At 44.5% G+C, this 21,426-nt stretch overlaps 3 protein-coding genes across 7 annotated transcripts in view; 2 read left to right on the top strand and 1 right to left on the bottom strand.

Moving 5' to 3' along the window:
* Window positions 1-8,254, top strand: part of dnaaf9 (dynein axonemal assembly factor 9) — a 33,728-nt gene extending 25,474 nt beyond the window's left edge. Inside the window, exon 37 of the mRNA XM_054797366.1 lies at window positions 1,249-8,254. Within this exon, the coding sequence (XP_054653341.1) occupies window positions 1,249-1,355 (107 nt within the window). The 3' untranslated portion in view covers window positions 1,356-8,254. The remainder of the gene's footprint in view (window positions 1-1,248) is intronic.
* Window positions 6,783-14,044, bottom strand: ky (kyphoscoliosis peptidase). The gene is made up of 7 exons (XM_054797373.1): window positions 13,982-14,044; window positions 12,909-13,465; window positions 12,534-12,648; window positions 12,334-12,451; window positions 11,703-11,894; window positions 11,373-11,563; window positions 6,783-11,186 (listed from the first exon to the last, which is right to left on the bottom strand). Exons 2-7 carry the CDS (start codon window positions 13,443-13,445, stop codon window positions 9,859-9,861), a joined length of 2,481 nt encoding a protein of 826 aa, XP_054653348.1. The 5' UTR covers window positions 13,446-13,465; window positions 13,982-14,044; the 3' UTR covers window positions 6,783-9,858.
* A 5,736-nt stretch (window positions 14,045-19,780) lies between these two features.
* Window positions 19,781-21,426, top strand: part of slc4a11 (solute carrier family 4 member 11) — a 122,131-nt gene continuing 120,485 nt past the window's right edge. For 4 of the 5 annotated variants that reach the window (XR_008573522.1, XM_054797372.1, XM_054797370.1 and 1 more), the window contains exon 1: window positions 19,853-20,031. Coding sequence is in view for 4 of the 5 variants with exons in the window: in XM_054797372.1 (XP_054653347.1) it covers window positions 19,971-20,031 (61 nt within the window). In the remaining variant the exon portion in view is untranslated. Of the gene's footprint in view, window positions 19,828-19,852; window positions 20,032-21,426 lie in introns of those variants that run through there. The other variant, XM_054797369.1, reaches the window with a different exon arrangement.

The raw sequence follows: 21,426 nt of genomic DNA, 5'->3' as shown, positions 1-21,426 counted from the left end.
AGGGAGGACTTCAGGCTTCTGAAAACATCGTTTTGGTGCAGCATAAGTGTAAATGAGATTTTTTTTTAACTTACCGGTAGTCAGAAAACGCAGCAGTAGTAGTTCAAGCAAGTAGATCAAATCTATAAAGTAGAAACATAAAAATAAAATAACAAAGGCCTCAGTAACCTGCTGAACACAGGGTCCAAATTAAACCTCAAACCACAATTCCGATTCAATGATGGGTTCTGTTGTTTGACAAAAATAGCTTCCTTTACTCCTCTTTCAAACCATCTGTTTTCTTTGGCCAAAATCTTTACCTCGCTGTCCTGAAAAGAGTGATTGGTTGCTTTAAGGTGTAGATGTACTGCTGATTGAGGACCACTCGAATTGTCCCTGCGATGTTGATAAAGCCTTTTTTGGAGCATTTGCTTAGTTTCCCCAATGTAGTGCTCTTTGCATTTCTCATCTTTACAGTGGATGGAATAGACCACATTGCTTTGTTTTTGGTTTGGACCCTGTGTTCAGCAGGTTACTGAGACCAAAACCCACTGCTAGTCTTGCAAATGAGGTGAAGACAGGGCCGAGCCGGAACAATAGATGCTAACGAGCCAGTATCAGAGTCGTTCATACCCAACTCAGGGAGCGACACTTCCCTTTTATCGGAGGTGCTAATAGCAGGAGAGGATTATACCACTACTCCGCCCAGTCTTAGTGTAAGGAACCAATAGAAGGAGGGTGTTGGCACACCAATTCCGCCCACTCTTACTGTATTTAAGACGTAGGCTACCAGCACTTATTAGTTCGCTGACGAACGTCCGACACCTTCTTCACAGAAGTACAGATGACGTCTCAAGAAGCCTTTTCCTTTCCTAATATTCTTGCGATTGACCGGCAAAGTCTCAAAGATCGACCAGTAGCTCGCGATTGACGGGTTGGTGACCCCGGCTTTAAAGGAGGGCAGTGATGTGTACCTTGTTTGACTCTGGATGCCGCAATCGTGCTATGGTAAGTTTGAATGGTTATGTTTTGTTGGAACTAGAAATGAATGTTATGGCTGTAGCGATGAGAGGCAGAAACACAGTGTGTGCATCCTTGAATAGGTTAATAGAATGTTACGTGGGAACCGGAGTGGCTGTGTATGCATGTATGTGGTGCTGTGTATGCTTGCATCACCCCCAGCCGATGAAGGAGCCACTCCGTCACAGCCTTATTCAACTGTTAAGAGGCCATGCAGCTGTTGCCTCCTTGACGTTGCTCTCTCTGCAGACATGGATGAGTTCATCAAGGAGTACGTGGCTGAGGCCAACAAAGACATCGAGCTGTTCAACCGCCAGCTGGAGTTGCAGGTGCAACCGGACCTGTTTGATCCTTGAAGGAGAGCCGCATGTCGATTCGTGCCAGCTGTTGGTCTAATTTAACGCCGGGGGGGGGGTCAAGGAGGGCATGGGGGTCACTGAACACTTAACTACAAATCCTTTCTTTCTGGTGCCAAGTGCAGGCGACTTTTGGATAAGTTGTGACGTGTGTTTGCAACATGAAAGTCGTCCACTCTTCCACCACACCGGCGAGCTTCGCGGCCTCACACGATCTAAGGGAATTTCCATTCCAATTTTCCTGCAGCATGTGCCTTTGTGTTTATCGCATTTGGCAAGTTAATGCCTCTATTTTTGGCCCGACGTGGATATCCGTGTGATTCCGGCGGGCTCCCTGGTGGGGTTTCTCAAGAATTGTCGTCACCCAATCCGCCGAGCACCTGTCTACTCGTCTGCGTGCTGTGCTCGGCCGCCGAGATGTAAACACGGTACAATCTGTGTGCTGTTGAGACAACAGCGTTATTTTAAGACTTCCCGCCGTGAATCTAATGAAAGTGCAATTAAGCAAACGCGGGTCCCCGCAGCATCGTTTCACAACAGCTGAGGCCGGTGTTATGTGTCCACCAGAATCTTCTCCTGTGTTACTAGGAAGAAAGCAGATTTTAGAGATAGACGCAACTAAGCCCCGCTGCACATCACACATCTAACACTGTTAGTCAGCATTTGTTAAACATTCTTGTCTTTTATCTAGAAGAGACAAAGCAAGGTGTTCATTGCATGTCTTCCTACACAGCATTAGCAATAAGAGCTAAGGGTTAAGGGCATGAAAAGATGGAGGGTCCGTATTTTCATCCATGATAGGGTCAGAAGTGTAGACAAACGCTTTTGTGCCGGTTGGATTTGTCTAATAATCACTGAGGCATTCCGTGTCGCTGCTAAAACACAAGTTTACTGGCGCTTTAGATCATAACAAAGCTGTGCTGTCAGTGTGAAAACAACACTGAGTGAGGAAAATTGGCAAAGTTTTGACCCCCCAAAAATGTGACCCCATCTACCTCAAGCATCTTGGGGAAGATAACAATGCAAACAGTGTTATAGCACACTGTGTGACGTAAGACATCCATTTAAAAGGGACCGGTAGAGTGCGGAAATGCAGCATGTGCCAATTTGAACCTAGTAGGGATGCTCGATCAGGGTTTTATGCTGCCGAATCAGATACCGTTCACATTAGATTAACATTTTTTTCTTTATTTATGAGGAGTGCTAGTTGCTTGTGGTGCTGAGTAAGGGGCAAAAGTTAGAACAATCCCAAGGTCCCCTGACTGCCAGAGGGCCCAAAAAATAGGTCATTGTTAAAAAAATCAAAAGGGATGCGCCCAACTCGATTTTTTTCCCCATGGGGCCCAGTATTCCTGGTTGTACCCCTTCATTTAGACAAAAACATATTTGACTTACTTTTCCAAGAGAGCATGTATGACTGCTGAAACTTACAGAAGATGAGACGCCTTTTTTAAGGAGAGTTTGGATGTGCGATTACGTGGTTTGATAGCATTCTAACAGGACTCCAAGTGAGAGAGCAGTTGGCAAACCGGGTGTCTTCCACCGCTCAGAGAGGCTGCTCATCTAGTCCAATGAATTCAGTTATTTTTCGGGTTATTTGCTTTAGCCTGATGACCGTCACGCACATACGGGTGAGGGTTGTCCAGCATTGGCAACATTAGCTGTTTGGCTGATGATCACGTCGTGAGCCTCAAAACCTCACCATACTCCCTCAAGTGTTTGTTCTTCACAATTTGTATTAAAACTTTTAATGTGCTACCCCTTCAAGATATTTTTTGTGACATGTTTTGGAGGGTGCAAAATTGATATCACTCTCACAAACTGCAAGTAAATTCCACACGGCAGACATGTTTGTTTTAGGTTTAGCGTGCCTGCTCAGTGTGAAGGAAAGTGGGCAGGGAACAATCGCTACAGGCTGCATGCTGCATAGTACGAGCCACAGGCTTTTGTGATTGGCGTTGAAAGGCATTTATCGGCATACGCCGATAATGTGCTTGTTCACGGAAATCGGACGATATTGATTGGTGGCAGATCAGTCGGAGCATCCCTACTACCTAGTGGTGAAAATGAAGAGTTGTTGTTGCTTACGGTAGACTAATGATGCGTTCAGGACAACTGGGAAGTCGGAAAAGTCCTACATGCAGCTTACAATGTCCGAACAGAAAACATATCAAATGTGAGAAAAAAACATTGACACGACCAGGATAAGCCAGTATTTGTCAGCGACAACAAAACAAATCTGTTTTTGTATTATACAGGACCAAATAACTTAATAAAGAGATGATATATTGATATAGTTACACCAGGGGTGTCCAAACTTTTTCTGGCAAGGACCGCATACAGAAAATTGAATAAGATGGGGGACCACTTTTAATACCACTTTTGTACTAAAGCAATGTAGTTCAATGCAGTCATCCCTCACCACTTCACTTCACTCTTTTATTATTATAAAAAATATATAAGAATTAATAAATCATGCTGTTTCGTGGTTGAATACGACCTATTTGTAGTAAAAAAAAAAAGCATATTTAAACAAATGTTAAGTATTTTATGCCTAAATTAAGCATTTTTGTTTGGTTTGGTTTGGTTTGGTTTAATTTATTTCGAACATGCATATGTCCAAAAAGGAGTAGGAAGAAGCAGAGCTTATTTAATCCTACCCGGTCTTCGTAGCACATCAATTGCTAATACATACGTGTGTATACAAACCTTTTCAAACATAAAAATGGCTAAACTGACTAAAATACAAATATATGGCATTCAAAGACACAATGACATATGGTATTCTACACCGGTCACTAGGTGTCACTGTAATGTTTGATGAGACACTCAAATGCCAGACTTGTTTGCCGGAACAACAGGCTTTTATTTCAGGTTTGATTTATCTCACAACAGGCACAATAATCCCTAACACGAGCGACTGTTGCGGCCGTAACCAACGCCAATCTAAAACCCAACTCTGAATCCCCGAGGTCACTTCTTATGTGCCCCTCATTCAGCTCTCCCAACGGTTTTTCTTGTGAGAGCTACTTTTACAAAATGAAAATGGCCAATTGCCACTAATTTTTAACATTTATTTTTATTGCATGCATTTATTTCTAGTGTTCTCACATTATAAACTGAAAAGCTGAATGAAAAGCAGACTGGCGGGCACATCATGTGGTCGTTGGTGGATACCTAGTGCCCGCGGGCACCATGTTCGTGACCCCTGTCCTACACTGTCTGAATAAAACATCCACATCTTAGCTTTGTGTTATAGCTGACAAAGCAAATTAGTGTAATATGCAGTAATATACAGTGCAAAACATGCAAAAAATAAGAAATCGGGAAGGGGGCAAATACTTTTTCACACCACCGTATCTTATGATAAATCATATCTGTCAACCCTCCCGTTTTAACCAGGAACTTTTGTGAAGGGAGCTCATGTGCAAGATAAGAATTTTTATCTTATTTTACTACAATATGCAGAGGGCCATTATAAAACGATTTGTGGGCTGAAAATGGCCCCCAGGCTGCACTTTGGACACCCCTGATGTACACAATATTTTACTTGCTAAACAGGTGACGTCAGTTCAATTTTATTTACATAGCACCAATTCACAACAGAAGTTATCTCAAGGCACTTTACACATGGAGTGGGTCTCCAAGCAAGCTTCTCGTACATTAAAGCATGAGCAAGCATTTGGTGACGGAGGCAAGGAAAACCTCCCTCTAGGGAAGAGACCCTGAACAGAACCCCGGCACTTTGGGGCGGCCGTCTGTGAAGAGGAAACGGTAGTCTTTGCTGAACTGAGCTCTCCGTCAGTACTAGAGTAAAGGTGCAGATAGGTAGATAGGTTTCTGACTTCCCAGTCGGCTGGACTGCATCGAGAGGTTGGAATGTGAGTGGTTGTGTCACTTTGTGAGGGGACCACACTGGACACCTACATCATGACTCATTGTGGGTTGTCAGCTTTGTGTGTGGCTGTCTCAAAGAAAACATGAATATTACAGGTTTTTCTCTCCAGGTTGGCAGGCCAAAAGTGATAAAAGCTATTTCCCCTTGTGTGTGTGTCTGTGCAGATTTATATAATCCTCAACCCCCTCCCCAGCCCTGCTCACAAGCCATACCATTCAGCGCTAGATGTGCCACTGTCTTTTCCAATAACGGAATGCTTAGAATAGTAACGAAGTAAGCCTCTAATGTGTTCCTCTTAGCCAGTGGAAGAAGGTCAACGGTCACTTCTTGTAGTAACTTCTACATTAATAGAAGTGTAATTGTACCTGATGTTTCGACTGCATTATTCTCATCAGCTCTTTAAGGACAAAGTGTTACTGTGCTGCAAAATGACACTGCTTTATTGGAGAAAAACAAGCAATGCCTCTGTGGCTCTTTTAGATTGACAGATTAACAGCAGGATTACGGTGACGCCGGATTAAATGTAACTGAAATCCTTTGTATGCACAAAAAAAAAAAAATGCTAACAAAAGCGGAGCCTGGTGGTTTTCCCTCGCCGCGCTCTCTCCGCCAGCTCCCTTACCCCGCCCCGACCCCCCCGCAACAGTTGCTCGCCTCTCTGCAAGTTAGTTACGTAAGGCCGCAGAGATTTACCTCCACTGACAGCAAAATAGCTGTGCAGAATTTTTGGGAGCACAGAAGGCTGCTTAAATTGGTGTCAAAGAGTAGGAGTCCAGCACAAACCCTAATTGGCCAAAATAAGTCCTTAAAGAGTGGAGAGTTCTGCAGGGTGTGATATTTCAATGATTATACCACTGAGATTATACTCACACATATACTATACGGAATATATGAATACCACTACTGTTTTGCATGTGTTATGATGTCATTGTAATAGGATGTCACCTCAATCCCAAAAATGCCTTTCACCAACCTGGTAGGACAAAGAGGAGATAATCCTTTATTTTACAATACTGTACCTCCAAACAGCAAATGGTATTTTTGTACAAATGTGAATTGATCATTGGAGATGTACTTAAAAAAACACACACATCTTGTGAGAGATGAGGTTTCTCAGAACCAGCAGTGCCTTGGCTACAGCTCAGACCTTCATCCTGGTCCTGTGCCTAGGCCGAGGGGATGTGGTCCGCTTGGGTTCGTCTTTAAACAGTGTTGGTGAAAGGAATCTGTGGAATCATCCTGCAAAGCAGTGTGTTTCATTTTTTTTTCTCAGCCAGAGGGCAAAGTAGGCTCAGTCACACAAGACGAAGCTGCCGGAGGGCCCGAAATAATTACTGCACAGGAACCTAAAACATGTTTGGACAATGTACCAGAGTCAGCGCAACAATACGTATAAGGACGAGTAATGTAGTTCTTAAAAAGCTTAAAAATGTATGCACATAGTGGCATGTTTTATGGCATCTTGTCTGACCAAAAAAATGAGGAAACGGCACATTGATAGAGAAGAAGTGCTTTTATTTTAAGCTCGAATCAATAGGGGCCAGCATTCTGTACATACAACATAGTGTACCTTCTAAGGCTGGGGTGTGCACAGTGCGGCCCAGGGGCAGTTGTTGGCCCACAGCTCTTTTTTGGGCCCTCGAATTCTTGTAAAATGAAAATATATTTTTGAACATTAATAATATAAAAGTGTGATTATTTTTCTGCATGTTTCGACACTCCTACTTTAAGGTCAAACGTTCAGCGACACCACCCAATTTCCGATTTATTTATAAAAGCAAACGCATTAAAGACAATAAAGCAGTCCATTTTAACGTTTATAACAAGTGACAGCAACTATATTGTTCCTTTTGTCTGAAGAAGTGTCCCAAAAAGACCCTAAAAACCAAAGAGTTGATCATTGCTGGCTGAAAGCGAGCCTCGTCAGGTACGCTGACGTCGCACATGGCGGCGGTACGAACTACTCTGAGTCTTGTGTGATTTTAGAGGTGGAATTTTTCTGAAAATGCGGTCAAATTCTACTACCTCAGAGATTTGGGATTTTGAGGTCCTACTGTACGCAGATCATTCCAATATACTTAATAATTGGGGCTTCAACATGGACTAATAACATGAAGAAGTGCTCATCTCTGGACAGGATTGAAAGTGAAAATCTTAACTAAAATGATCTAGTTTGGGACCCAATTTTCTATTGAGTCTTACCCCAAACTGACTTTTCTAATACCCCACTTTGCACTTGCGGGGTCCCCAAAGTGCCCTCCACAAGCCTCTTTTTGTACGTTTAGTTCTACACAGCTCTCTGGCAGACCAGCACCTTGGTGTCTTCTTGTTTTGTAGCTGAAGTTATAGGACAAAAACAAAGTTTGGTGTAAGTTGAAGGGGAGTGACGGGTTATAGCATCAAACTGTGTATGGAGGAATTGTTTCTATTGGCCATCAATGTGGAATGTAATCACTTATAGAAGAAACGGATATGAACACTCACTTTTAAACGTCCAAATGTATTTCTCAGGCCTCGGGGACGGTCAGTGCAAGGAATAATTTGGGTTTATTTTGTCCAGCGAGAGTTTGCATATCTGACCTGCCCAACGTGAGGGTGGGGTGATGAAACTGGCTTATATGTTTTGTCTGAAGCACCAGGTTGGGCACTTGCAAGAAGGAGGAAGCTTTTATTTGTCTCCCAAATCAAATTGTGATGGATTTTGATGTCATGCCGCCACAATTAGATTTGGATAATAAAAATCTAAACAAAGGGCTTATAATTAAATAAAAAGGAACTTATTGTATTGTGAACAAAGAGAGGCCTCTCTTATTTCAAAGGTGCCAAACTGACTCCCACATTTTGTCTTGGAGGGCGTCAAATTGTATTTTGCACAAAAGCTGCTGTAACTTCTGTTTTTTTCCTGTGACTGATGCTTTTTTTAATATACATATATGATAATCTCATTGTGTACTTTCTGCACCATGTGACTCATTAAATATTGATACTTGTCTTCTGTGAAGGTGTCTGAACTGTTTTCCTCTTCCCAGCGAGCCGCTTTACCGCCGTCGCTCAGAGACCGAACCCTGGGACCGGCGGCAGCATCAGGCCGGAGTTTAAAGAGCGAGGGCAGCTGAAAAAGTGCTGACAATGTGATAAATGCGGCTCCACATGGCGAGGTTTTAGACTTCCATTTCCTCATGCTGTGTTTACAAGAAAGGAAAAGTGTGTGTCCTTGTATTGTTGCCAGGCAGATACAGCCCTCCACATGGCTAACCTCTGACATCAGCATTTCCTCACCTCCCTTCTGCCACCCCACTAAGATGCCTGTTTCTCCCCAGCGACTTAAGGCAAGAACACACACACAGTACCCCCGCCCCAACCTGACACACTCAGCACACTTAAAAAAAAACTCACCGGCCCTCTCACTTCAAATATATATTTTTGATTTTTTTCCTCCCCCCTCTATTGTGCTTGCGCTGTGAGGCTATTTTCAGAGCTCTGTGACAGCCGCACATAAACACTCGTCCCTCACACTGAGCAGAGTGGACACAAGCCTTTGTGGACAACATAGCAGCTGAAGACAATTAAATTTTTTCACTTAGCAAACTTGAGGGTCCTGTTGTGTGTTTGGTTGGTCATGATGTCAAGTCACTCCATCACCTTCAGTTTCGTCAGCAAGCCACTCGTCATCTTGGATGTGAGTTTGGGCTTCTTAGCATGTTGGAAAACTGCCATGTGGGCCAGTTTCTGCTTCACAACGTCACAGTACATTTTGGCATTTATGTTTCACCTCAATGAATCGCAGCTCCTTTAGCACTCGTGCGTCCCCGGACTGCAACACTATTTCAACGGTGCTTGATAGTATGCAAGACACAATGGTCTCGCCAAAAAAACAGAGGAAGTTGCTAGTTTTGCGGCTATTCACAAAGTTGCCAAGGTGTAGGAACAGTGTATGTTTGATGTGCGAATGCTTTCTATCAGGAAGACAATAAATGATATGCTGCATGCTGTTATGCCTCATTACACTTGGAAGAAAAAGGTGGGGTGGATCATTCTCTGCTTTACAACGTCACAGTACATGTCGGAGTTCATATTTCATGAACTGTTGCTTGCCAAGTTTACTTCCTATAGTAATGTCTCTTGACTAGATTTACTCTCATAAAAACAAGCCAAAATGTTGGATCGTAATTAAGATTTTATTGAGTTTCTTCCTTGGTCTCGATTTAGCTAACTTGTTTAAGTCTTATTAAACTCCCCATAATGTCATACTAACTAACAAAAGATGCAGTAACATTACTTAAGTTAAAGTAGAAATTGGATACATGCTGAAAAAACGGGATTCAAATGTCCAATAAGTTTTTAATGTGTTATTGTATAAAGCACAGTTCTTTGTTGAGCACCACAGCTGAGCACCAGTGAAAACATGTTTCGTCCTGAATTTTGCCTTTCAAAAAAAAGAAAGCCTCAAGCTTTAAAATAAAACGAACGGCTTCATTCTGACATCTACGCTACTAAAACTAAAAGGAGAGAGCTCGCAGTCTTTGCACATCTATCTGACAATTGCTCATATCGTTAGCATGCATGAGCTATTTCCAGAAAGCTATCCGCCAGGTCTGATCCATTTCACACTCCTCCCTGCACCGGTTTGATGTCAAAGGTCATAAAAACAGACAAGTCGCTGGAGTCCCCCGAGGATGCGGCCAGCTTCAGCTGTGGGACACCTTCCCCGCTAAATACCTCGCCTTCCCAGACCCGGCTCTTGTTCAGTTTCAGATCCGTCCGCCCTTCTCCCACCACGCACACCCTCTGGGCTCCCGGGATCCTCACCCGGAAGCGCACCCAGGTGGCAGACTCCAGTAGACCGACACGGGGCTCAAAGAGCACGCAGCCTTTCCTCCAGGCAGCGTAGACGCAGGGGAAAGGAAGCCCCGCTTGATCGCAGCTGTTCCTCAGTACAAAGTCACACATGGGGTCGAAATCTCCACTGGAGCTGGTCCTGGCGTACAGACCCAGGCGATACATCCCCGTGTCTGGCAGGCTGACGCTCACCGTCACCTTGCTGTCTGTGTACGTGCAGAAAAGGTGGCGTGTGAGTGGGAAAGCTGCTGCTTTGTTGTCTGCTCTGCTGATCACAGGGTGGAGCTCCAGGTCTCGCTGGTTGTGGAAGGTGATGTTACACTTGCCTTGAGGCGTGCTCACCACAGGCGTCGTGTGGCTGAATTTGGAGAGACCCATTTCTGACGTACGCGTCCCCGGCCCACATGCCGAGCTCAGGTTAGGAGGGAACAGGTCATCCTGACTGATCACTTTTCCCTTACAGTGCAACAGGATGTTTGCGGCCGTCTGGAACTTGACATCTGTTTTCTCATAGTCCCTCACGAACACGGACAGCCGGTAAAAGCCACGTGAGGGGCACAGGACGTGGCAGGTCAGGAGGTCCGGTTGAATCTGAGTTGCCAGGCAGCGCTTGGTAACAGCGGCATGCAGATGTGGGTGGACCAGTTCACAAAGCACCATAAGAGGCCTCGACGTCTTCAAAACCAACTCAAAGCGGCCTTCCTCCACCTCGGCCACCTGACTGTCCTGACTGCAGCCTGCCACTCCCAGAGATGCTGCATTGGGTAGCAGGCCCCATGACAGGTAGGGGTTCTCCGGGATGTCCTCCATGGCCCTGGGTTCTGGACACTCCACTGTGAAGGAGCATACCCAACCCAGGGGAGTAGTAGCAGTTTCTGGCCTAGCGAATATCTTCAGGTCGTAAATGCCACTCGCAGGCGGCAGCAGCTGCAGATTCATGCTGCGGTGGGAGACTTTCAGGAGACCGGAGGAGCAGTGGCTGCTCTCCTGCTGCTCTGAAGCACCGCAATGCAGGAAGTCCTGGTCTTGCTTCATCTCATAGGTAAAGGTCACAGGCCTGGAGAAGCCAATGGAGACGTTTGCCTCGCCATCGTCTACGGAGGACAGATTGAGGCTAAGTTTGCATGGATGGAACCTCTTGAGTCTTACCCAAAACTTTGAATACACCAGTTTGAAATACGTGTAATATGTAATGAGACCTATCGTCAAAGAAACATTACATTGTCATGTAAAGAAAACTGCAGTTTTCATTCATTGAGACATCACTTAAAGTGACTGACCAGTGACCATGTGACAGTGATGAGGTTGCATCAGCCTCAGCCCCATGGAGAAGAAGGATGAAGTCTTGAACACCCTCCTCTCAAACTCTTCCAGGGTGATAGGTGACTCCAGAAGCTGCCATTTCTCCTCGTCGGGGAAGTGTGACTCGATGAATTCCTCTGGGTCCGTCAGGAAATAGAAATCATCGAACCTGAGGGGTGACAGATGGAAACTGCTGTTTTGAGAGTCAACATGCTGTGGGACTCTGGAATGACTTGTTACTTCTACAACTACTAATCATGGCTAAACTGAGCAAGGCAGAAGAATAATTATCGGGTTTCTTCTCAGACCTTTTGACGAAGCTCTCTTGTTTCATGTTGACTTGTCCAGCTCCCCAGCAAGCGTCCATTAGGAACCACTGTCCTCCCAAGAGCACAGCATTCCACAGGTGATCCGATTTCACATTCTTGAAGCTTTGGCCCTGGCGGTAACCTATGCCCTTACTGTGCCCCGCCACCTCTTGGCATTCAATGCCCACCAGCCTGCAGAAAGGAGCAGAGCATGCCCACTGACCCCAGCTAACTTGTCCATCTTAAACGATGTCCATTCCCAGCACGTCGTTTGGATGGAAAATCACCTGGTTTAAAATCCAAAGGGATTAAGAGCAGAATGCTGCTCTATTGTGAGCGAATGAAAAGGTCAATTAAATGTATTGCATTATGGAATATGACTCATTGTGTTTGGCATGCTTCCTGTGATTAAAATCTCAAAGTGGCATTCTCATGTGGTGGAAAAGCACAGTAAAGATTTTGTCAAGCACATGATGCATGCACAAAATCACCAATACTTTGTCTCTCGAGGCCACTCTCCTCTGCCTAAATCTATTTCCTGTCTTGTGTCATCCGTCTAGTAGCTACAAAATACAAACAAGGTAATCGAAAGCATTTTGTCTTTGCCAATCACAGTGTTTCTTCAGTTTACCTGCACATGTCTGTGCAGAGGCTGGAGTAGCCACAGCAAACACCTCGGCCGGTCGCTATCACTTCCTCCGGGGAGGTCATCCTCTCTGAGTGGCCGAGGAAGCCGCTGACATCATACTCTAGGAAGAGTGACAAGAGTGATGCTAGCTTTGTGGTCTGACACTTGAATTCTGTCCTAAGCCACCAGGTCCTAGCACCCACCGATGTTGTGGCAGAGCCAAACCCAGATGGCGCGGACTTTCTCCAGCTCAGTCCTGGAGACCTTTGTGATGCTCTGTACGATCGTTGCCACATCATGCACACGCTTTTCCTTCAGCTGCAACGCGTAAACATAAAGGGTACCTTTACAACACGATTACAATTTTTTCTACAAGATCAAAATTTTGCTTCCAACTTTTGTTTGGCTCAGCCAGGATTTTTTTTCCCACCGATGAGGTAGAGTCAGGTTCTACCTCCTTGGCCAACTGTAACTTCATTATATTTTTTTATTAATTATTAATCAAACGTTTTATGTTCAATTTGGTTTGTGTGCCTTTTTGTTTGGCCTTAAGTTACAATGCTTTGGCTTTGGCTCACCTCTGCCCCAGCTCTGATGACATGCGAGTCAAGCCTGTGAAAGAGCTCTGAGCTAGCAAAGAGATCTTTTCGACGCCTCCTCCTCCCTACTGCCATGGAGGCCTTGGTTTGCTGGTGTCTTTGTTCCTCTGCTTCAGCCCTCACCGCGCTCTTCTTCACCACTGTGATGTTCCTGGCCGCACTCTCAGAGGACAGCTGTCTTTTCGCCACCGGGCGCTGGTCCTCTGCCTCCGCTGCTAGTTTCTCAAAGACGCTGCGGCGAGAGAGCACGGCGCTTTGGGAGGCCTCGGGGCTAACCAAAACTTGGGTGGTGGCCACATCGCCCTCAGCGGGAGCTTTGGGATTCTCATGGCCCTCCAAAGCCCCTACCAGTGTAACGGCGCTAGACTGGCTTAAAATGGGATTTTCCTCAAGATCACGAAGCTCCAGGGCCTTCACCTGTATGCATCCCACCTGGCTCTCCTCGTCTTGCTTGGAAAGGCGTGCAGCACAAGAGAAGGGAAAGGAGAACTTGTGGATTCCAACCTCTGCCGACATTATGCTGCAGTCATGGTGTCCTAAACGCAGAGACGGCAAATATTTACCAAAAACAGCTCCAGAGCCCTCTCATGCTCCACAGACAGAAAGTCACGTATGCTCTGTACAGTGCTTTCTCCGGACGACAGTGATGAATTGGCAATTAAATCATTTCTATTCGTGACCATTGATTGCAAAGGTTGCAGTCATTAGTCTCTGTCAGTGCTTACAGGAGATTAGTTCCACCTAACAACTTCCTCTCCTTGCTGGACCTGAAGAACATTGTGTATGACAGCCACGCTACCTTCACACTCGCTGAGAAAAACGTTGCTGTCCTTTGCTCAGATTAATTGGATTTACGTCCACACATCGTAAGTGCCCTTCAGCCTCACTTTCAATGCATCTGCTGCACTTGACCCTGACCTTTTGACTCATGACTTTCCTCTAGAAACCGAAGACCGCCGTAGCAGCATCTGCGGTAAGATGTTCACTTTTTACAAAGCCTTTCACACAGGAAACGCATATCATAGCGACAAGTCGGTGTGGTTTGTACTCACCCTGAGTGGATTTGAAATGCCTGCTGTGTGTTTGCTGGAGTGTCACATAGAGATGTTTGCTGTGTTGTCAGTTGGTGGGGGGGGGCTTATATAGCCTCCCAGTGGCCTGCCAGGACAGGCCCCAGAATAACAGGCCTAAAAATACAGCAAAGAGCAGCCAATAGGGTTGAGACCCAACCCAACCGAGGAGGGTGACCACCGATCATACGTGTGTGTTTATGCACATATGTGTGTGTTGAGTGTTGGTTGTGATGTGGACACATGAAGAACATGAATGCCTGTGCATGCCGAGGGGTGAGGGGGTCGAGCGGCCTGGCGGTGCGGTCCCCATGTGAGCGTTTGTCGTAGCTTTAACAGGCAGCGCGGCATTCACTAATGTGCACCTCAGCAGTAAACACATCAACACACACTCAGGCTACAGCGGCGCGGTCGGAATAGCGACGCTAAAAGGAAACGCGCTTTAAAATACTTGATAGACACGTCAAATGCAAACAAGCTGGTCTGGGAGTGTCTCCAGGCTCAGTCCTGGTTCATTAAGTGGGCACTGGAAAAGAACAGAACATCTATGGGGAGGATATTTGCATCGCTGTTTTCTCACCAAGGAAACAATCATGTGTTAGCTTCAACCTAACCGCTGCTGCTTTAATTTGTATAAAAATATTTCTGTGCTGTGACTTAACACCAAGACAGCTACAGTCACCTCTGTCCCGGCCTCATGCACTTTTTAAAATTCCAATTTTCCATCTCATGACAATGTTATAAATAGCACAGGCAACATGCTTTGCGATTCATTATAAAACTTTACAGCAGCAATAAAAGTTTATTACCGAGACATGGGTCAACAGGATGGCTTGGCTTGTTCTTCCTGGCCCCTTGTTGCTAGGCAGAATTTGGGGAACCCTATCATCTGTGCCTCTTGGCCCTATAAAAAACACGTTGGCATGTGATTAAATAATGACAAACTTGCGACTGACGGCCAAATTAATCCAAAAACAACACTATAGAACCATCACAAGTTTAGTTAGATACCTTGATTTTAGCGGGTTGATCACTGCATTGATTATAAAATGCAACAAAAAGAAACTAAAACAGAGTCCTTTGGTGTGACACCACCCCAAATGTCTTTTATGGACAATCACCATGGTTCCGACACAACTGCACTGATTCATACTCGTTTCTGTTGGCCTCGCTTGTCAAGATTTGTCGTGCTACCAGTGGACTGTAAGAGCGGCTCTGCATAGCATACAAATAGTGTGACTTTTGTCGAGTTTTGTGTAGTCCTTGTAAAATCCAAAGATGTTTCAAACTTTTTGTTTGTTTGTTTTGTTTTCAAGATTTTTGTTTTGCTGGTGTGTTGAAAGTCTTTTGCGGCGACTAGCGAGCGCTAGCTCACTGCTACTATTTGCATCCATTCTCGTCATCAGTCATGGCAAGCTACGGCGCATGTGTGACAATCATTTCACCGGAAGCCCGGGCTGTCACGTTGTTGAAGAGACGCACAGTCAACGATTGATTGTCTCGCAATACCCAGGTCATGTCCCAATAATCGATTAATGTAAGGATTTATGGCTGATTCTTATTGATCAAGGAGGCTCCCACTGACGCAACCGCATCTCTCACTTGTCAAACCGGATATCCGGTAGCATCGGTTTATCGTTCACAACATTACTCTGGACAAAGTATTTTAGCGATTGCATTATTGCACGGTGGCCGCGTGGTTAGCATGTTGGCCACGTGGAGATGGGGAAGACCTGGGTTCGAATCATCCGCTTGGGCATCCCTGTGTGGAGTCTGCATGTTCTCCCTCAAAAACATGCATGTTAGCTTAATTGGCGACTTTAAATTGTCCATAGGTGTGAATGTGAGCGTGAATGGTTGTTTGTCTGTAGTCCAGAGTGTACCCCATCTCTCGCCCAAGGTCAACTGGGATGGACTCCAGCATGCCCCCTCTACCCTAGTGAGGATGAGCAGCATAGAAAACGGATGGATGGATGAATTACTGCTCTTCATTAAATATAAAATGCATATTAAACAGGAACTAAAATAGCTTTTTTCTGGTGGGCCACTACCCCGATTGTCCTTTATGGATAGTCGCCAGAATTTTGTAGGATTTGTCACAAAAAATTAAGCACTGTAATTAGATTAGTCCCAGCCAAATGTTTGGATACACCTTGTCATATAATTCAATGAGAAGGTGTGTCCAAACTTTTGACTGGTACTGTATTTGTGGGATTACTTGAAAGAGCGTTATTGCAATGAATGTTTGTGTAATTTAGATTGACAGAACTGCATGGATTATTTTTCCCCCAGCCACTTGTTGCTCAGCAAAATGCCTTACGCATGTGCTCACAGCGCATCGCAAAGTAGTCCAGTTTCGATGGAATGGTCTTGATTTGTTCCAGTGAAATTCACAATGTTCAGTCAAAACAGGCTTCATTTTGCACCATCACGATTGAATACATTCATTTAAAAAAAAAAAAAAAAGCAGCATGTGAAGTGCCAAAAAAAACGAAAGAGGGGCAACCTGATCGTGGTAATATAATGTCAGCCAGTGGCCACACGGTTGCGTAACGAAGCCACATGCTGCTGTTGATGATGTTGTTGATGCAGGCGTGGTCAGCACAGCGATAAAACCATCTGGAGCAGCGCTGCCGGCCAAGGAGGCGCACTCGGGCTTATTAGGTGGAGCAGTCGATGCGTGCTGGCTGGCTGCTTCTCTGCCACACTAAAATAGAGATGAAACGCATGGAGACAGCGATATGAGCTAATGACACTGCAGAGAAAAGCAGGGATGTTAAGCAGCTTCCACCGACCACAGAATATCTTTTCACTGCACTGGAGCTTAAATTTATTCAAATAACGATTGAAATAGTCAAGCAGGGAACATGCACCTGCCGCTGTTACCTTTGACCTACACCGTGATTCCATCTTTAATCCTCCCTGTAAGCTTAGAGGCCAAATGTATTCACAAGACACTTCATTAGGCACACGATCCAATGCAAAGTTCTTATACCAAGCTAATAATGATGTTTCTTTAGGTTTTATTAAACAATATCTTCATTATTAACCGTTTTAATATTGTAATTCATTTCATGTTTTATTTTAATAATGGAAAAGTGACTTTCTAATGATGTGCTAGCAGCAATACGTGTCCCTCATGCCTATTTATGAGCACCAATCACCCTCGCTTCTTTGCTCCAGTTTTGAGAGAAGGTCGCTCAAATGCTCACTTTTGAAATTTCGGAGCTCAAACGCTCGCTTTTGAAGATTCTGCTTTTTGTGACACTGTGAAGAAAAAACCTCCTTCCTGTTGGGCATGATACCACCGCTGACCCACTCCTAGCTAGATGAGCCCAACCCGTGTGTACGGCTAATACGTGGTAAAAAAGTAGGCTTTCCTACGCATCTTTAAATGCAGCATGGAGCTCTGCCAGACATGGGAGCTGTGAGTTTGATCGCGTTTGTGGGCAGCAGTGGCTCAGGAGGTAGAGCAGGTCATCCAGAAACCAGAAGGTTGAACCCTGCTTTCCCCATTTCAGCACTTGTGTCCTTGTCTTGGGCAAGACACTTCACCCACCTTGCCTCCAGTGAAGCCCACACTGGTGAATGAATGCTGGGTGGTGGTCAGAGAGGCCATAGGCACAAATTGGCAGCCATGTTTTGGTCAATCTACCCCACGGCAACTGCGGCTTCAGACGTAGCTTAGCGGCAGTGTGTCACTGTGGATTCAATGAATAATGGGTTTCACCGTGAAGCGCTTTGGGTATCTTGAAAGGCGCTACATAATTCCAGTCCATTATTATTGTTTTCTTCAACAAATAGGCTAATCTGGCTTTATCCTTTTTTCCTGGTTCTTTGGACCGCGTTGCTATACAGAAAATGGCATAGGGATTACTAAAAGCACTGACTAATTCACACACCAGTGGTTCTCAATTATTTTCTGTCATGCCCCCACAGGGGGACAGAAATGTTTTTGCCCACGCACACACGGAGAACATGCAAACTCCACACAGAAATGCCCAACGGAGATTCAAACTCAGGTCTTCCCGATCGCCTGACTGTGACTGTGTGGCCAACATCCTAACCACTAGACCACCGTGCGGACTATTGTGGGACCTCTGACATTTATTTCAAATTGGTGAAAATAGTATAATATAGTTTCACAACAGGGCCAGAAGGTTATCCCAGTAAAGAAGTGGAAGCACCTCGTGTGGAGAAAATGCAGGTTGTGATGTTTGGCTGCTGCAGAGACAATGAGGATGAGCTTCCAGCTGTGAGCAGCTCCTGACTGGAGGCGTCAGTCATAAGACGCTTGCCTGTGATCTCACTCACCTGCTGGCTTCATCGTCTTCAAATGTACAAGATGTACTTTGTCTGCAGCCTCTCGTGTGTTTGCCAACAAGAGGGTCCTCTAAAAACACATTTAGGTTTGGATTTAGGTTTGGATTCTTCCCATAATGGAGGGCACCTGTCCACCAACAGAGGCGTGCCAAAATGAGTATGCTTCAGTTATGGTGGTCAGAGGACTAAAAACTCAATATTTTGCCATCTTTTGACGATTTTTACGTTGCTGTTTTAGATGTTGACATGCACATAGTTATGAGAACAAAAGGTTCTAGTGTGGGGACCGCCTGGGGGACCGCGAGGATCAGAACTTTTGCCTGTCCCACGGCTTTAAACGTGTCTTTGGAGGAGTTACGCTTTCATCGTGAACACATGGCGAGCCAGTGATCCTACCCCTCTGCGGGGGTTGTGATATCATCGCAGAACCACCAAATTCTAGTACCTCTTAGTAGCGACCCAGTTTGACTTCCCTTGACCTAGACCGCCCTCCCCGAAGAGACAAGACCAATACATGGAGGCATTGTGTCTGGGTCGTCATGGCTACAAGAGGTCTATCAGGAAATTGAAATTAAGTGTGGTGCTCCAGTCCACGGTCACATGCAATCTTGTGTGAACCATGTGACTAGCGAGTCCAATGCAGCTAACACAAGTCAGGTGACTTTGGAAATGAGTCTTTCAGCTACTGGCGACTATTTTGTGACATTGTACAGCCTATGTTTGTTCAATTAACTCACCATTTTGAATGTATTTGTTATTATTACCAGAGAAACAGTGAATTCAGATTTGTTACCAGAATACACTCTGTCGGTCAAAAGTTTTGAGACACCTTGTTATGCTTTTGTATGCCAAAGAGTGAATAAACTTTTGACTTTTTGCTGTGTATCTTTTGCATAGGATGAGAAACTATATTTAAGGCAAACTGGACGCCACATGCTTCACTCATGTTATGATAATAATTTTAAAAAATACATATATAATAAAGAAAACAATTTCATTATTATAAGCATGAGTTTAAATTTTACAAATGAAGTAAAATAGTTACTAAAGTACATTGTGCATGTTGTAATGTGTTAGTTTGAGTAGTCCCCACTCTATTAGATGTGTCTAATCAAGAAGCATTAGTTTAACAATACCATATGTTTATTATTGACTGTATCATGCCGTTTAGGTTACTTTATTTATCGACATGAAAGAACCTTCTGGAAATAAACATTTTTGCTCACTCATTGGTACGAACATGTTTCTTATTATTTCAAGACAGGTCCAATTTGAAGCCATCTTGTGATATTTTGCTCATTTAAAATATATATATATATATATATATATATATATATTCAGTGATTTTTGTCAACAAAATTTTACCTCAATTGGAGCTTGAAAGTGGATTTCTGCTCCAGGTGGGTGCGGGGCGTGACTTCCGCTGACCTCACGCCGATCACGCCGCCTGGCGCGTGGACCGGTGGGCGTGGCCGCCTGGGCTTTCCAGCTGTGAGTCACATCTGGTAAGCTGTGCCTGTCGTGTTGGCGCGTTTTCTATCTTGTTGACTTGTCGTCTTGTTGCGGGGACAGAGGGCGGACAAATGTCCGGACAAGTCGTCTCGTGGCCGCCAACTTCTGGTGTCAGGGACGCGCTTGTGACGTCACGATGAAGCCTGTGGTGGAGGATGGAGAGGTGGGCGAGATGTCAGGCCGCCGCTTCACTCCTGGTAGGAACTTTTTCAAAACTTTTTTAACACATAACTGGTGTTTGGTTAATGGAGTGTGTCACATGGGGGACTGTCATGTATTTATGTTGTTGCTGCTGCTGCTGCTGTTGTCATGTACTCCATCCGTCCTTTTTCTGGACGGCTTGTTAAGCTCTTCAAAGAAAAAAAGCTGTCATGGAAAAGTGCTGACTTACACAACTGACAGTTGAGCCACGAGACATTTGAATAGCTCATGTTCAAATTTGTAATATGTTGAAAGTATGGTAGACCTGAGTAACCTATTTGTAAAGAATGAAAAGATTTGCCTTTGACTGTACATGCAGTAAATATTTACACTCCCTAAGAATTTTTTCAATAAAAAATGGATAGTATCATCAAATGATGGAAGATCTAAGCCAGTGCTCTGATGCCTTTAACAATAATAAGTCATAATATTAATAACGATCATAAACACTGACATTTGTGAAAATGTATGCACGGAAAAGGTGGAAAAGGATGTCCGATATGAGCTTTTTTGCCGATATCCAATGCCGATATTTTCCAACTCTTGAATTTCCGATATCAACCGATACCGATATGTGTAACACTTATTTTGGCACCTAAATTGCATTTAAAAGAAAACAGGACCAAATTTCACATAAATAATAAAACGTTTGACTGCACAAACAATGAACGAAACAAGAAGCTTATTTTAAAATTAAATAAAACTGCACCTGTTTCTCCAAAAAAAAAAAGTAAAATAAAAGTAAAATAAAATAAGAATTTAATAAGTGTCTCTTTAACAGAAAAGCTGCAACAGTACATTGCAGAAGCAGTCTTCCACCACTCTCCCGCCAGCGAAAGATGCTCCAATACCCATCCAATTCTTAATGAAGACTCATTTGCACGTTGCCCTGCTGTAAATTAATGTGCTATGACATAGATTTTTCATACTGGCCGCTACAGTTTCAGAGCATATGAGACCCAGTGAGTTGGCACTGGATTCTGGAAGAATGAACATACAGTATATTTGTCCGTCCTTTCACTTTTCAATGTTCAGATTTCTCGATCAACTTCTTACTTTTGAGGAAGCCATGGTTCTATTAAAAGATTAGCGGCATAGAAAACGGATGGATGGATGGTTCCCGACAAGTAAACAATTTCTTTGGCTCATTTTGAGTGACGTCACCGCGTTTCCCCGTAAAGAGGATTCCCCGCCAAGCATTCGCCCCCAAATATGGCAAGACGTTTCCCCGTCGGTATCGAGTCGTTTCCCCGTCAGACACAAATTTCTATACTGTAAATCGAACAGTTGGCTTTATTGACGCATGTACGGGGACTATAGGTTCCGAGCATGCATTTAACTGTGGTGACGTTGACCTGCTACCAGCCATGTACTCTTTCCGCAATCTGCTG

This window comes from Dunckerocampus dactyliophorus, chromosome 13, assembly GCF_027744805.1.
Source record: "Dunckerocampus dactyliophorus isolate RoL2022-P2 chromosome 13, RoL_Ddac_1.1, whole genome shotgun sequence".
In the NCBI taxonomy this organism is placed as follows: Eukaryota; Metazoa; Chordata; class Actinopteri; order Syngnathiformes; family Syngnathidae; genus Dunckerocampus; species Dunckerocampus dactyliophorus.
This window is presented reverse-complemented; position numbering and strand designations above follow the sequence as displayed.